This window comes from Castor canadensis, chromosome 19, assembly GCF_047511655.1.
Source record: "Castor canadensis chromosome 19, mCasCan1.hap1v2, whole genome shotgun sequence".
Lineage (NCBI taxonomy): Eukaryota > Metazoa > Chordata > Mammalia > Rodentia > Castoridae > Castor > Castor canadensis.
In genome coordinates this window covers 6,973,279-6,985,926 of record NC_133404.1, presented here as the reverse complement: position 1 = coordinate 6,985,926, position 12,648 = coordinate 6,973,279, and the positions used below count along the sequence as shown (strand labels likewise).

Here is a 12,648-nt window from a genome sequence, read left to right as displayed (position 1 = left end):
AGAGGTGGCAGTCATGCTACCATTCATAGCAAAGGGGAGGGGCCCAGGAAACTAAGCTTCTCAAACCACCACCCTTCCCCTTACTTCTAAAGATACTCGCACCATTTTTAAAATTTGAGGGGATTTGTGTACCAAACTGGGTTGCATTTCAGTTTGGCCCCTCTTTTTATCATGGGTTCAGCCAGTTCACTAGAATTCTACCAGTTACCAGGGATCATTTTTCTTTCTAGCTCCCAAAAATTTGTTCAGATCATTTCTCCTCATTTTTCTTAAGTCAAATTTTTTAACCCTTTTAACCATTTTATCTGGATTTGGGGAAGAGTAGGTTAAATGCATGTGGTCTCTCAGTCATCTGTAACTAGAATTATTTTTATAGCACATAATTAAAAACTTTAATACTATAGCCACTGATATTACAAATTACTTAATGCATATACCATAACTCACTATGAATAACAGCACACTAAAACCCTAAAACTAAAAATCAAAGTGGTCCACAACAAAATTTTCCAATACCTTAAAGTAGGATTTAAGCATGTCAACTCATGCCAAATCATGTCAACTCAACCAAAAGGGTTGCTCATGAATAATTTCCAAGTACTGGTTTAAGCAAAGCCACAGTATGTCCTAATTCTATGATTCCTTTAAGATTTCCATAATTTGGATTTTTTAACACAATTTTTCTCAGACTGTTTCAAGATACAGATGTTAAAGTGTGATGACTGTGCATTTTCCCACTTTTTCTAAGAGAAAGAACCTACTTTGGTTTGGATGTGGTTTGTCTCCCAAGGGTTCACGTGTTGGAGGTGTTGAGACAGTGGGACCTTAAGAAGTAAGGCCTAACAGGAGGTGGCTGGGTCACTAAGGGGTGCTGCCCATTGAAGAAATTAAGGTAGTTCTCACAGAGGGAGTTATTGTAAAAGACATAAGTTGACACCTGAACTATTTTCTGGCTTCCTATCTCATTCTCACTATCATCACGGTGACATATCCACCATGAGGCCCTCAATAGAGGCCAAACTGATAGAGCCACCCAGTCTTGGACTTTAGCCTCCCAAACTATGTGCTAATAAACCTTTTTCCTTTGTGATCTACTAAGTGTCTAGTATTTTGCCATAGCAACTGAACTAATTACAGGCTAATAGAGAGCTCTTGCTTACTGTCAATTTACTGCTAGTCAGCCTGTTGGAAGAAACCAAGGGCAATATATTGAGTACAAAGTAAGGAACATTCTTGAAGTAAGTCAACACTACTGAGACTAAAACAGATAAACAAAAACAAGCACATCCATAATAAAAGACAGCAATGCTTTTGCTGTGTGCAATAAAGCTTTCTGAACCAAACGCTCCAAAGGGATCTCCCACTAGACAAGATGATAGCTCTGGAGTCCCCTTCACTCATCCCACAAACTCACTGTCACTTACAATTCTTCACATCCCAGCCTGCTACACAAATAGGAATCCATGGACTTCTACATGAAAAGATCCTATGAAGGAAATTCTTAAAGGACAAATTGTCCTAGGTAGGTCCTAAGAATAAACCTTCTAGTTATTTGTATTCCTTAATTGTTTGATGGCATATAAAACAAACATGTATGCAAAGACACACACATTATTTTGTAGTAACAAAATAATAAGTATTAATCAGCTAAAATTACAACATGCTACTCCAAAGTACGTAATGCCTAAAGAATGCAGCAGCTTCCTTTTTCTACTTTTAATTAAAATTCATTCTAAAGGATATTAGTGAACTAAAAAAAGACATCGTTCTCCTTCAAGTTTATATAGGACAAACATGAAATTGGAATGATCTCCACTAGCTGTCACAGCTGAGCTATGCTCAGCTTTTATTTGTTTTTGGTATGGAACAGGTGTTTGAATCCAGGGATTCATACATATTGGCAAACACTCTACCACTAAGCTACATCATTAGTCTAGATTTTATGGTTTTAACCAAGGTAAATTAATATCACATAGAGAACATAATAATTCTATGAAAGACCAATTTTAAATAATATAAATCTCTACATATATCCATTTGTCCAGTATATAGAAAGGTTAATTCAAAGCCACTTGCCATTTTTACGGGGAGCCTTGTATACTGTCATTGGTGGGCAGGGTTGAGCAGGTGCTACATCTGAGGAAGGGGCTGAGCCTGTGTGATGAGCCTTTACCTTGTCAGCCCAACTGACACCCGTGGGAGCCAAACGTGGAGCAGCCACTGTGCCAGATGAGCCCCTAGGAGAAAAATACACTTAATGAACTAAATATCAAAGTAAACACATATTAAAAATATTAAATATTTCACATAAAATATTAAATTTTAAATGAATCATGCGTGTTGGAATTTACATTTATAGAATAATACACTATCATAGCAATTTAAGTTAATGACACTCACTAATTTACTTTGATGTGATACTTAATTTTGTGTAATATACTATAATGTATAGGAATAAAGAAATCACATAAAAGCCTTTTTGGTCATGAAAAAATAATTCACTAAATGGGAAATGCAAAAAAAATATTATGCATAAATACTTTAAACTTTCATTTTTTACTTATGTGTTTTTACCTATCAATGTGAATTAATTTGCCAGTCATGAAACAGGCATTACTAAAACTGGCTTTTTCTTTGTGTATATCTCTTCCTTGAATCACAATCACAATGACTCACTGACAATATCCAATTTTGGTTCCTTTAAGGGGAGTGCAGAATCAATGACACAATTCTTCTCAACTTACTTTTTCCTAACTTTCATGTCTGTTCTATCCACACAGCTTTATTTTCATAGTTCACTTTTATCAAAGTCTTCCAGAACCTTATCTTAGTTTTCACAGAAACAATAACTCTTTTGCCACTCATAGAGCGCTGGTCTACTTAACATTTAGATTATGAGTTAAAATAATGAAGACAACTTGCACAAAATAAGATAAGGAACTAACAACATATTTACAGTAACAAAACTCAACCTGCATGAACAAAAGTGAGTGACGTGCCATGGGCAGTCTGTGAACCACAAGTGCTCAACAACCAGAAATAAACACTAAGCTTTATAATGACAGTGAAGAAGCCAGTTAACCCAAAAACATGGTAACATGGAGAACAGTATGATAATGATCACATCATATACATTAAAGGCCTCCATTGCTAAAATCAATACCATGTACTATACAGTACTGAGTCACAGACCAACAAAATGCACTGAAAAGCAAGTTTCCCCAAGATAGTTCTTAAATATATACTGTTTACTTGTATTTGCTTATATACTTTTCCCTGCTATATGACTCTAAAGCCCATCAACCTGACCAAACAAAATGCTATCTGATAACTCCATCAAAGAAAATGAGAGCAAAAGTTTAACTCTATTGAACACTTAATTAGGTTTTACTAAGTGCCATACAGAGATAAGACAAAGATCTTGCCTCAGTGATGGTCATGGTGGAAAAAAATAGACTTTAAAAATTATAAAACCAGGCATGATGGTACATGCCTAAAATTCCAGCAGTCAGGAATGGACAAACAAGTATCACAAGTTTGAGACCAGTCTGGCTACACAGCTAGCCCCTGTCTAAAAAAAAAAAAGAATTCTACATACTGCAAAACTGTCCTTCCAAAATTGAAAGATACATTAAGACAAAACTGAGAAAGTATGTCCCTGGCAGACCTGCCCAACAGGACATACTGACAGGAGTTCTTCAGGATGAGCTGGGAGGACACTGGACTAACCCAAATCCATGTGAAGAAATAAAAATCCCAGTAAAAAGCTAAAATATATAAGAACATATGTAAATATAAAAGACATTATAAATGCAGTTTTTGTTTATAACTCTTTTCTCCTAATTCAAAAGAAGACTTCCTAAAATAGAAAATTGGGCTGACAGACTTATAATATATAAAAATGTAACTTGTATGCCAATAAAAAATGTATGATATACATTTAGATCTTTGGTTATACAAAAAAATTACTATTTCATGACATCGATAATTTAGCATGAAATATGCTAACAGGTTTTAATCTTTGGATCACTAATTATTTTTTAATATATTACATTTCCAAAAAAGCTAAACATTACCCTCCTGTTTTTGTAACTTTTTATTCAGACAATTTCAAACATATACACAATGTAAGACAGGTCCCCAAATAGCCTTAGCCAACCCAGTTCTTTCCCTCTGGCTTGCACTGTGGAAGAATGTAACAAGAATGCATTGCAAGACTGTTCAGAACAGTCTGGGATCTGTCTTTTGCCTCTACAAGCAGCAAGTCCTGCACCACTAGAGCTCAGCAGCCCAGATGACATCCAGTGTATAAAATTCAGAGCTGAGTGCTTTTGGGGATCAGTCAGCTGTGGTCATCAGTGAATCATAAGCAGACAAAACTCATCCAACATGGGCAGCTTTCCTGTCTCAAGAGAAACGTCTGCCATGGATTCTAGGCTTTTGTTGGTTTGACTCTTTGTACCAGTGCTGTCTTACCAGTCTCATATTCTGGTAACAGGGTTTGTGCAAAACCTTCTACCAGATCTAGGAATCATAACAGAACCATGCAGGTGTTTAGGGTCCTCCCCTAGGACAGCTAGCTCCTCTCCCAGGGGTTGGTACCTGTGTGTGGCATTCTGTTTCACTCACAAAAGTAGGTATGAATATTTTCATGGTGACATATGTCACTTTTATACTACAATAAACAAATTATCTACAGAAAATAATTTACTATAATGCAAGCATGTTTTTAGTTCATCTTACCCAAAATTTAAGCTTCTTCGAGCATTTGTTGTTACATTTATTCTATCTGTTGATGGGCTTGGAATCACATGACGTCCTGGAGACATCTTCTTCACTTCCCATGCCAGTGATGTAGGTCTGACAGTTCCAGACATAGAAAATTAAATTAACAGAGGAAAGGGGAAACAAACTGACCTTTTTCTTAGTTATTAATGACTAAAAATGTAACCAAGTCACAATTTTTCCCTACAGCACCGCTTACCAGAACACTGCCATAGTAACAGTAAGAAGTCACAGGTGATACACAGCTTGCTATTTTCCATGCTATGTATACAGCACAAAACCAGAACACTGTGACCTCAACACGGCAAGGGGTGACAGAGACCTGAGACACACTTCTTCTGACTCACAAGCCTCACATACCCAGAGAAAAACATTGCCAAGGCAATTTACTAAGTCAGCCTACTTTGTTTGCTGTCCTAGAAAACTTAGCTTGTGGAAAAGCAATCAAAAGATTAAAAAAATGGTGAGGGTTAAATGAAGAATACACTGGAAAATATGAGGTCTCTTCTACTTAATCACCCATCAGAGTGGGAGCACAGAGTTCATGGCTCTGTTGGAAAAGCTAAGAATTGCTTTAACTTCTTTGTCTCCTTCACTGGCCCAAAAACCAACCAGTTGGCAGGATTCATGAGCTGTTTCCCCTGCAACATCTCTAGTCCTCTGCCCTCGGTCCCTACAGTCACTCTCCATTCAATCTGGTGGTGAGGACTTCCCCCTCTCATTAACAAAGTAATAGTAAGATATGAAAATTTGGATAAAATAGTATTCAAAAGTCTAAAGCTTTGGACAAGTTATTACCAAATAACCTTTACTACAGACTGTAACAAATTATACTCCCACTGGTTGGTATCTTCCCCAGCCCTTTTTGCTTTATTTTTTCAGATAGGGTCTCACTTTTGCCTGGGGCCAGCCTAGAACTTGGATTCTTCCACCTCCACTGAGTTTATACATATGGACCACCATGTCCAGCTTGTGTTTTGAGATAGGGTCTCACTAACTCTTTTTCTGTGGCCTGAGCTGGCCTGGAACCACAATCCTCCTGTCTCTGCTTCCTGAGTAGTGGGGATTATGCCTGGCTATGCCATTTGAACATTTCTTTTGGGATTCATATATTGATATCTTTGGCTTATTTTTTCTATGGGATTTGTATCATTTTCATAATTGATTTGAAATAGTTTACTACTGCTGCTAGTATTACTATTACAGTAAAATACTGATTATTGTTAGTGTTTCAACCATTTTAATTTTATATAGCAGGGCTTATTTTCTTCTTATTAAATCAAGTTAATTAATCCTTTCCTTTGTACCTTCTGCCTTTCTCTTACAAAGTGATTACTCATACTACAAATGTTTGTCAATATTTTCTTTAAAGCTGTACTGTTTCAATTTTTAACCTTTAAAGCTCCAGTCTGTCTGAAGTAAGCTTTGATGCATGATCTGAAGTATACAAGGTGGATATTACCATCAAACAGAATCGTACAGCTGTTTTCCCTCTCTGGGAGGTGTCTTGTGAGGCAGAGAAGAGACGCTGATAGTTGGTTAAGGTACAAGGAGATGCCACAGGCATGTTTTGAACCACAGGGCCCAGGCAGGGGTGGTAACCGTCTGTGAAGCTTGCGCTTGGGCTCTGAATCTCAGTCAGCACAATCTCCAGCACAGCTACCACTATCTGATTGGAATCAGCAAACATGAAAAAGCCTAGTTTTCTTAATATATTGGATTTTTATTGATAAAATGTGAATCTCAAGTTAAAAAATGAAAAGAAAAAGGAAATAAAGGTTTACTGTAAAAATATAAACTGAGCGAGATCAAGGACATGGAGGAGAGGGCAAAAACTCCATCAAGGGTCCTGAGGATGCGGCCTGGGATATGTAGGCTTCAGAATGACAACTGGAGATCTTTAGGACCACATACATGACTTCCTTCCTCCCCACTCTTCTTTGTGAATCTAGTACATTTTCTTTCACCCTGCTTTCCTCTGCTTTCTTTATAAGGACAACACAGAAACCAGTGCCAAATCAGTGCAATGATCTCTTAGCTTGGTTCAGCTAAGTAAAGGATGCACCTCAAACCAAATCACCTATCACAAGGGCAGAGAGGAAACTACTGGGCATAAACCAAGACTCCTAGGCCAGATGCACCCAGGCGACGAAAGTGTCTAAAATTGTCACTGTGAGAGTCAAAAATGTTAAAGAGACCAGTAAATCCTAGCTTCCCTGGCTTTGGTTTCTTGGGAATGCAGCTCTCCCAGCTTGTCTCTCGGCTCCCCGAGGGCCTAACAGACTGGGGTTAGACAAGAGATGCCTTCCCTGAGCGATGTTTCTTCCCACTAACACAAACGACGGCTAAATTCAAAACGACGGCAGCCCGGATCTGTTTTCTCTGGGGAAACGGCACCACCTTGATTTAATCACCTCCTAAAGGTCCACCTCTCTGCAATGGCACATCAGTGAGCAAGGTTCAAGCCATGAATGTAAGAGGGACACAGTCACACCCAGTCATACTCACACATTGTGAGGCGGGACTGTGTCTGTCCCCTTCAGCAGAGTAGTCACAGCCTGGTACAGAGAACAAAGACGGAGTGTGCATATTCCAAAAGAATCCTTCTAAAGGAACCTCCACCTTTCATCACACTTTCAATCCAAAGTCCTCCGTTCTCCTCGCTGCCCCCACAGTGGGAGGCACACCCTTCCCACACTGCTTTTACTTCAAGCAGGCCCTTCATCTGAGAGCTGCCCCGTGGTAAGAGCTAGCACATCTTTAAACACATCTCTGCGTTTTTCATGAACTTTTCCGTCAATGTCCGAAAGAGCTGTATCATTCTCTGAAGACCCAGAATAGTTTATCTACTTTATCACACCTCTAGACCACAAATTCCTACATGTGTCATATATGGCAATTAATTTGGGGGTGGGGGGAGAAGGACAGGGATCTGCACTCAGGACCTCGCCCTTGCTAGGCTCTACTACTTGAGTCACACTGATGACCCTTTCTAGGCTGGCCTAGACTGCGACCCTCCTATTTATGCTTCCTGCGTAGATGATAGACATGCACCGCCATGCCCGGCTACTGGTTGAGATGGGGTTTACAAACTTTTTGCCAGAACTGGCCTTGAACTGAGATCCTCCCAATCTCTACTTCCTGAGCAGCTAGGATTATAGGGGTGAGTCACCATGCCTGGCATAGCAATTACATTTCTGTACTGAATGATGAACTTTACACTGGTAAGTACCCAACAAATATTTGTTATTAAACCAAACAAGAAATGCAGCCCCAAGATTCTAGATTTTTTTCAAGTTACAGGTCAGTATGAAGTTTTCACTGGCTGCTGTCATGCATTTAATAGTACAGTCGGTTACCTGCTTTGAGCATCTGTCTTCTCTAGTTTCTCCTGCAACTGGATCCAGTCGATCAGTGCCTTGAAATCTCTCACATAGTAATCCAGCATCATCAACACCTCCTAATTGAAGCAAAAAATATTACCTTCCATTCTGAGAATAAAAAGTTCAAGACAAAACTCTTAGGGTGAAGAAATTACCAACGAATACTTTTTACATGACGAGTTTTCATTCTGTTTGCAAGACTAACATATGACGTTGAGTTTAGAGACTAAGAAATGGCACTGGAGTCTTCTCAAGCCCTCACCAAGTACCAATCCTTTTAATCTTTCAGTTGTGAAGTTAATACACAGGAAACTGTGCAAAACATAAATGTACAGATAAATTATTGCAAAGAAAAAACTAGTGTAAACATCCCAAATGCAGAAAATATAAACAGATAAATAACTGCAAAGCAAAGACTTCTGTAAAGGCCACCTACTACAAAAAATAGACTATAGACTACCAATCTAAAAGTACCTTGCACCCCTACCTAACTCTCACCCACCCACCTCCAGAGTCACCCACTGCTGCCCTCACTTCCGTAGGTTCTCTTATCTGACTGCTCTGGCAAGTGTCTCCAGTGTAATGTTGAGAACAAGTGGCAAGAGGACACACCATTGTCTGGTTCCTGATCTTGGAAGGTAAGTTTTCAGTCTTCCACCTTTAAGTATAATATTAGCTGTGCATTTCTCCTACATACCCTTTATTAGGTTAAGAGAGTTCCCTATTTTTTTTTGTTGTTGTTTTTTTTTTTTTTTTTTTTTTTTTTGGCAATTCTGGGGTTTGAACTGAAGGCCTTGCACTAGCTAGAGTTCTACCACCTCAGCTACACCCTCAGATCTTTTTGCTCTGGTTATGTTTCAGATGGGGTCTTGTGCTTTCTGCCTGGCCTGGCCTCAGACCATGATCCTTCTACCTACACCTCCCACATCGCTGGGCTTTCAGATGTGCCCCACCATGCCCACCTTTCTCTTTGAGATAGGGTCTTGCTAACATTTTTGGCCAGGCTGGCCTTGCACAGCAAGCCTCCTATCTCTACTCCCAAGTAGCAAGGAATGCAGGCATAAGCCACAACCCCAGTGGGAGTTCCCTATTGAGAGAATTACCAATGGGTACTTAGATCACTGGCTTTCAGGCTTTTTTGCTGTTGCTGTTCATTTCAAAAATTTGCATTTTAATGCCATAAACTTCTCCTTGAGGACTTAGTCTTCATCATTATTATCATTCAGTTCAAATTTTTTCTAATCTTCTATTGCAACTTTTTTTTGGGGGGGTGGTATTGGGGTTTTGAACTCAGAGCCTCACGCTTGCTGGGAAGGCACTCAAGGCACTCTACAGCCAGTCTGCCAGCCCCTTTTTGTGTTGGATATTTTTGAGGTAAGTCTCAATTTTTTTTTTTTTTTTGGCCAGGCTGGCCTTGAACTTGGATCCTTCTGATCTCTGCCTCCTGAGTAGCTGGGATTACAGGCATTAGCCACAAGTACATGGCCTACAAATTCTTTTTTAACAAATGGATTATTCAGAAATATTTCCTGCTGGGAAACATTTATTAGTAATGTTCATACTGATTACATCTAGAAAAAATATTTTTGATACATTAGGTTAAATGAAATATACTATTAAAATTTCAGAGCCAGGTGTGGTAGTGTACACCTGCAATCCCAGTTACTTAGGAGACAGAGACAGGAGGACCACAGTTTGTGAAACCCTATCTCAAAAGCAAAGTGGGCATGATGGTACATGCCACTAGCCCCAGCTACCCAGGAAGCAGAAGTAGGAGGATTGCAGTCCAAGGCCAGCCCAGGCAAAAGCATGAGACCCTACCCGAAAACAAACCAAAGCCAAAGAACTGGGTGCTTGACACAAGTGGTAAAGTGCAAGCATGAGGCCCTGAATTCAATCCACAGTACTGCCAAAAAAAAAACTTACTGTTTCTTTTACTTTTTTAATGTGGCTAGCAGAGAGCTTGAAAGTACATGTGTGGTTCACACTGCATTTCCATACCCATCACTGTTCTAGACACTCTACAGTAATTAGGCACATCTAAAAAGATGATACTCCAAAATGAAAAACATCAGGTTTCAATCTCTGATCCTGAAAATCATTGTACCAGGACAAGATTGGGACAAAGCTGATCTTAATAGTACAGAACACATATAAAAAGATTACCTGGGAAATTTGTTTGGCACTAAACTCCAGCTAAGTAATTAGTTTGCTAAGCCAAAGGAAAAAGAGTCAGACTTCATAATGAATACCTGCATAATAATATCTGTGAGGGAGGCTAGGAGTCTAACCAGCTGGGGTAAAATGGGGCAGTCCCCCAAGGGCATTCCACTTATATTACACATTTTTTTTTTTATGGTACCAGGTTTGAACTGAGGGTGTCACATTTGCTAAGCAGATGCTCTAGCACATGAGCACACACCCTAGCATGTTTTAGCTGTTAGTTATTTTTTCAGAGACTTTCATGTTGATATCTGTGGCCAGCCTTGGACCACAATACTCCTGCCTGTGCCTCCCAAGTGGCTGGGATTATAGATGTATGCCACCACACCAGTAATATTTTCTTATTTTCTGTCTTTTTATTTATAAGCAATATTCCCACTTTCTTTTTAGTTTAAGGGATTGAGTTCCTATGTAGACTCAAAAAGAGATCCTCCTTCTCCTCCTCCCTTATCCCTGGCAGCAAAGCATGGAAATATTACTAAGACTTAGACTCACCCCCTTGGGACTATGAGCCCCAAGCAAGTAAGGCAAAGACAAAGAAGCAGTGGTGCTTCTTTAAAAACACCAGGCAGTTCGTCCTGGAAGGTATTTCTGCTGCAAAACTTTCTTTGGTTTCTACCCATTCTCTAACCCTGACTCATCAGCCTTACTGTTGATTCTGTGAAATAAACTGTCCTCCCAATAAATTATTTGTTCTACTTGAATCAGTCGAATTCTTTTTCTCTTGCTGACTACCAAGAACCTGACTGATAAAAAACATCCTAAAGCATGACAACTTAAGGAAACTAGATGAATAAAGAATATGAAAGAACAAGTCTCATAAGGAAGAACTTAAAGCTATGTCATAACAGAAAGTGAAATCATAGGACTAACACACTAATATATAGAGCTGAAATAACAAGACTAGATGAGTAGGGAAAAGACCAAAGGGCTTTTCATAATGGGATTATACTACTTTTACATAAGTACAAGGTATAAGACATAGAAGGCTTGGTAAAAGTGTCAGAGTTTCACCTGGCAGAGACATCACAATGTCTCTAACAATATAGTGAGACAATATAGCTAACAATATAGTGACATGTATCGATAACAGAGGGAATCCGGTCATGCAATTGATGGGTGGATTAGACAACTTTATTTACAGTTCTGACATCATATGAATTGACTACCAAATGTTTCCTAAGAACCCATATGTGTCAAAATAAAGAATCCATGAAAACTCAAACCTCAGGAGACAGTCATACTTTCACATGAGATACTCATGCCATGCCTGGAAATGCCGCTGGTTTCCGGAGTTAATTAAATGGAAGATTCTCCTTCAAAATGCCCAAGGTAACATTTATCAGTGACACTTTTTGACATAATGAGTCTCACTAATTATAATCTCTCTTACATCAAATTTCTATACTCTCCGGTCTTACAAAATTTTACGCTAAAGAACTCAGTTAATAAATAAAATTATTAGAGTATGTATGTATGAAAATATCACAATGAGACCCCTTTGTACAGTTAATATACACTAATATAAAAAGAGAAAAGAAAAACTATTAGCAGAAAAAGAGGTGAACAATAAAAAGCACATCACACCTACAGAGGAATACAGGTAAGAATTAAAACCATCTTCTTGGAAACCAGGCAAGCAAGAAGAATGAAGGGAAATACTTAAAGTATAGAGAAAAGAGCCTCCAACCCAGAATTCTGTGACATAAACTTCAAAAGTTAAGGGGAAATAAAGACTTCCTCAGATGGACAGAAATTGAGAGAAGTTGTTGCCAAAAGACCCACCAACAGGTCTTGTCTTTATAGAGGAGGAAAATAACACAAGTGAAAAATGTGGCTCTACACAGAGAGAGGAACAGCAGCACAAAAGGAATGAAGTAAACTCAAGACTTCTGCTTATCTTATTCTTAATTGATCTTCACTGGTAAGTAAGAACAGCAGCAATATATTTGATTAAGTATGCAGGGTGCATGTATGTATGCTTGTGTATAATAAAACTGAAATGAATGACAAGCAATGATGAACAGGCAGGAAGGAAGGAATTACAATTGCCTAGCCCTATAACAGAGGCAGGAACTGACTCAGTGTTAATCCAGTAGACGTGGAGTAGTTGTAAATATGTATTGTAAATTCAAAGGTAACTACTAAAAACATTGAAAAACCATAATCAAAACAAGAAAGAAAATAGAATCATATAAAATGCTCAATTAAAGCCAAAAATGCAGAAAAGAAGCAAAACAAAAAATGGGAACAAACA

General features: G+C 38.6%; 1 protein-coding gene across 2 annotated transcripts in view; it reads right to left on the bottom strand.

Moving 5' to 3' along the window:
* Scaper (S-phase cyclin A associated protein in the ER) overlaps positions 1–12,648 on the bottom strand; it is a 477,645-nt gene that overhangs the window by 377,474 nt on the left and 87,523 nt on the right. For both annotated transcript variants that reach the window (XM_074061919.1, XM_074061920.1), the window contains exons 6-8: positions 8,145–8,245; positions 4,744–4,860; positions 2,077–2,237 (exon numbers count right to left, since the gene is read on the bottom strand). In XM_074061919.1, coding sequence (XP_073918020.1) covers positions 2,077–2,237; positions 4,744–4,860; positions 8,145–8,245 — 379 coding nt within the window. The remainder of the gene's footprint in view (positions 1–2,076; positions 2,238–4,743; positions 4,861–8,144; positions 8,246–12,648) is intronic.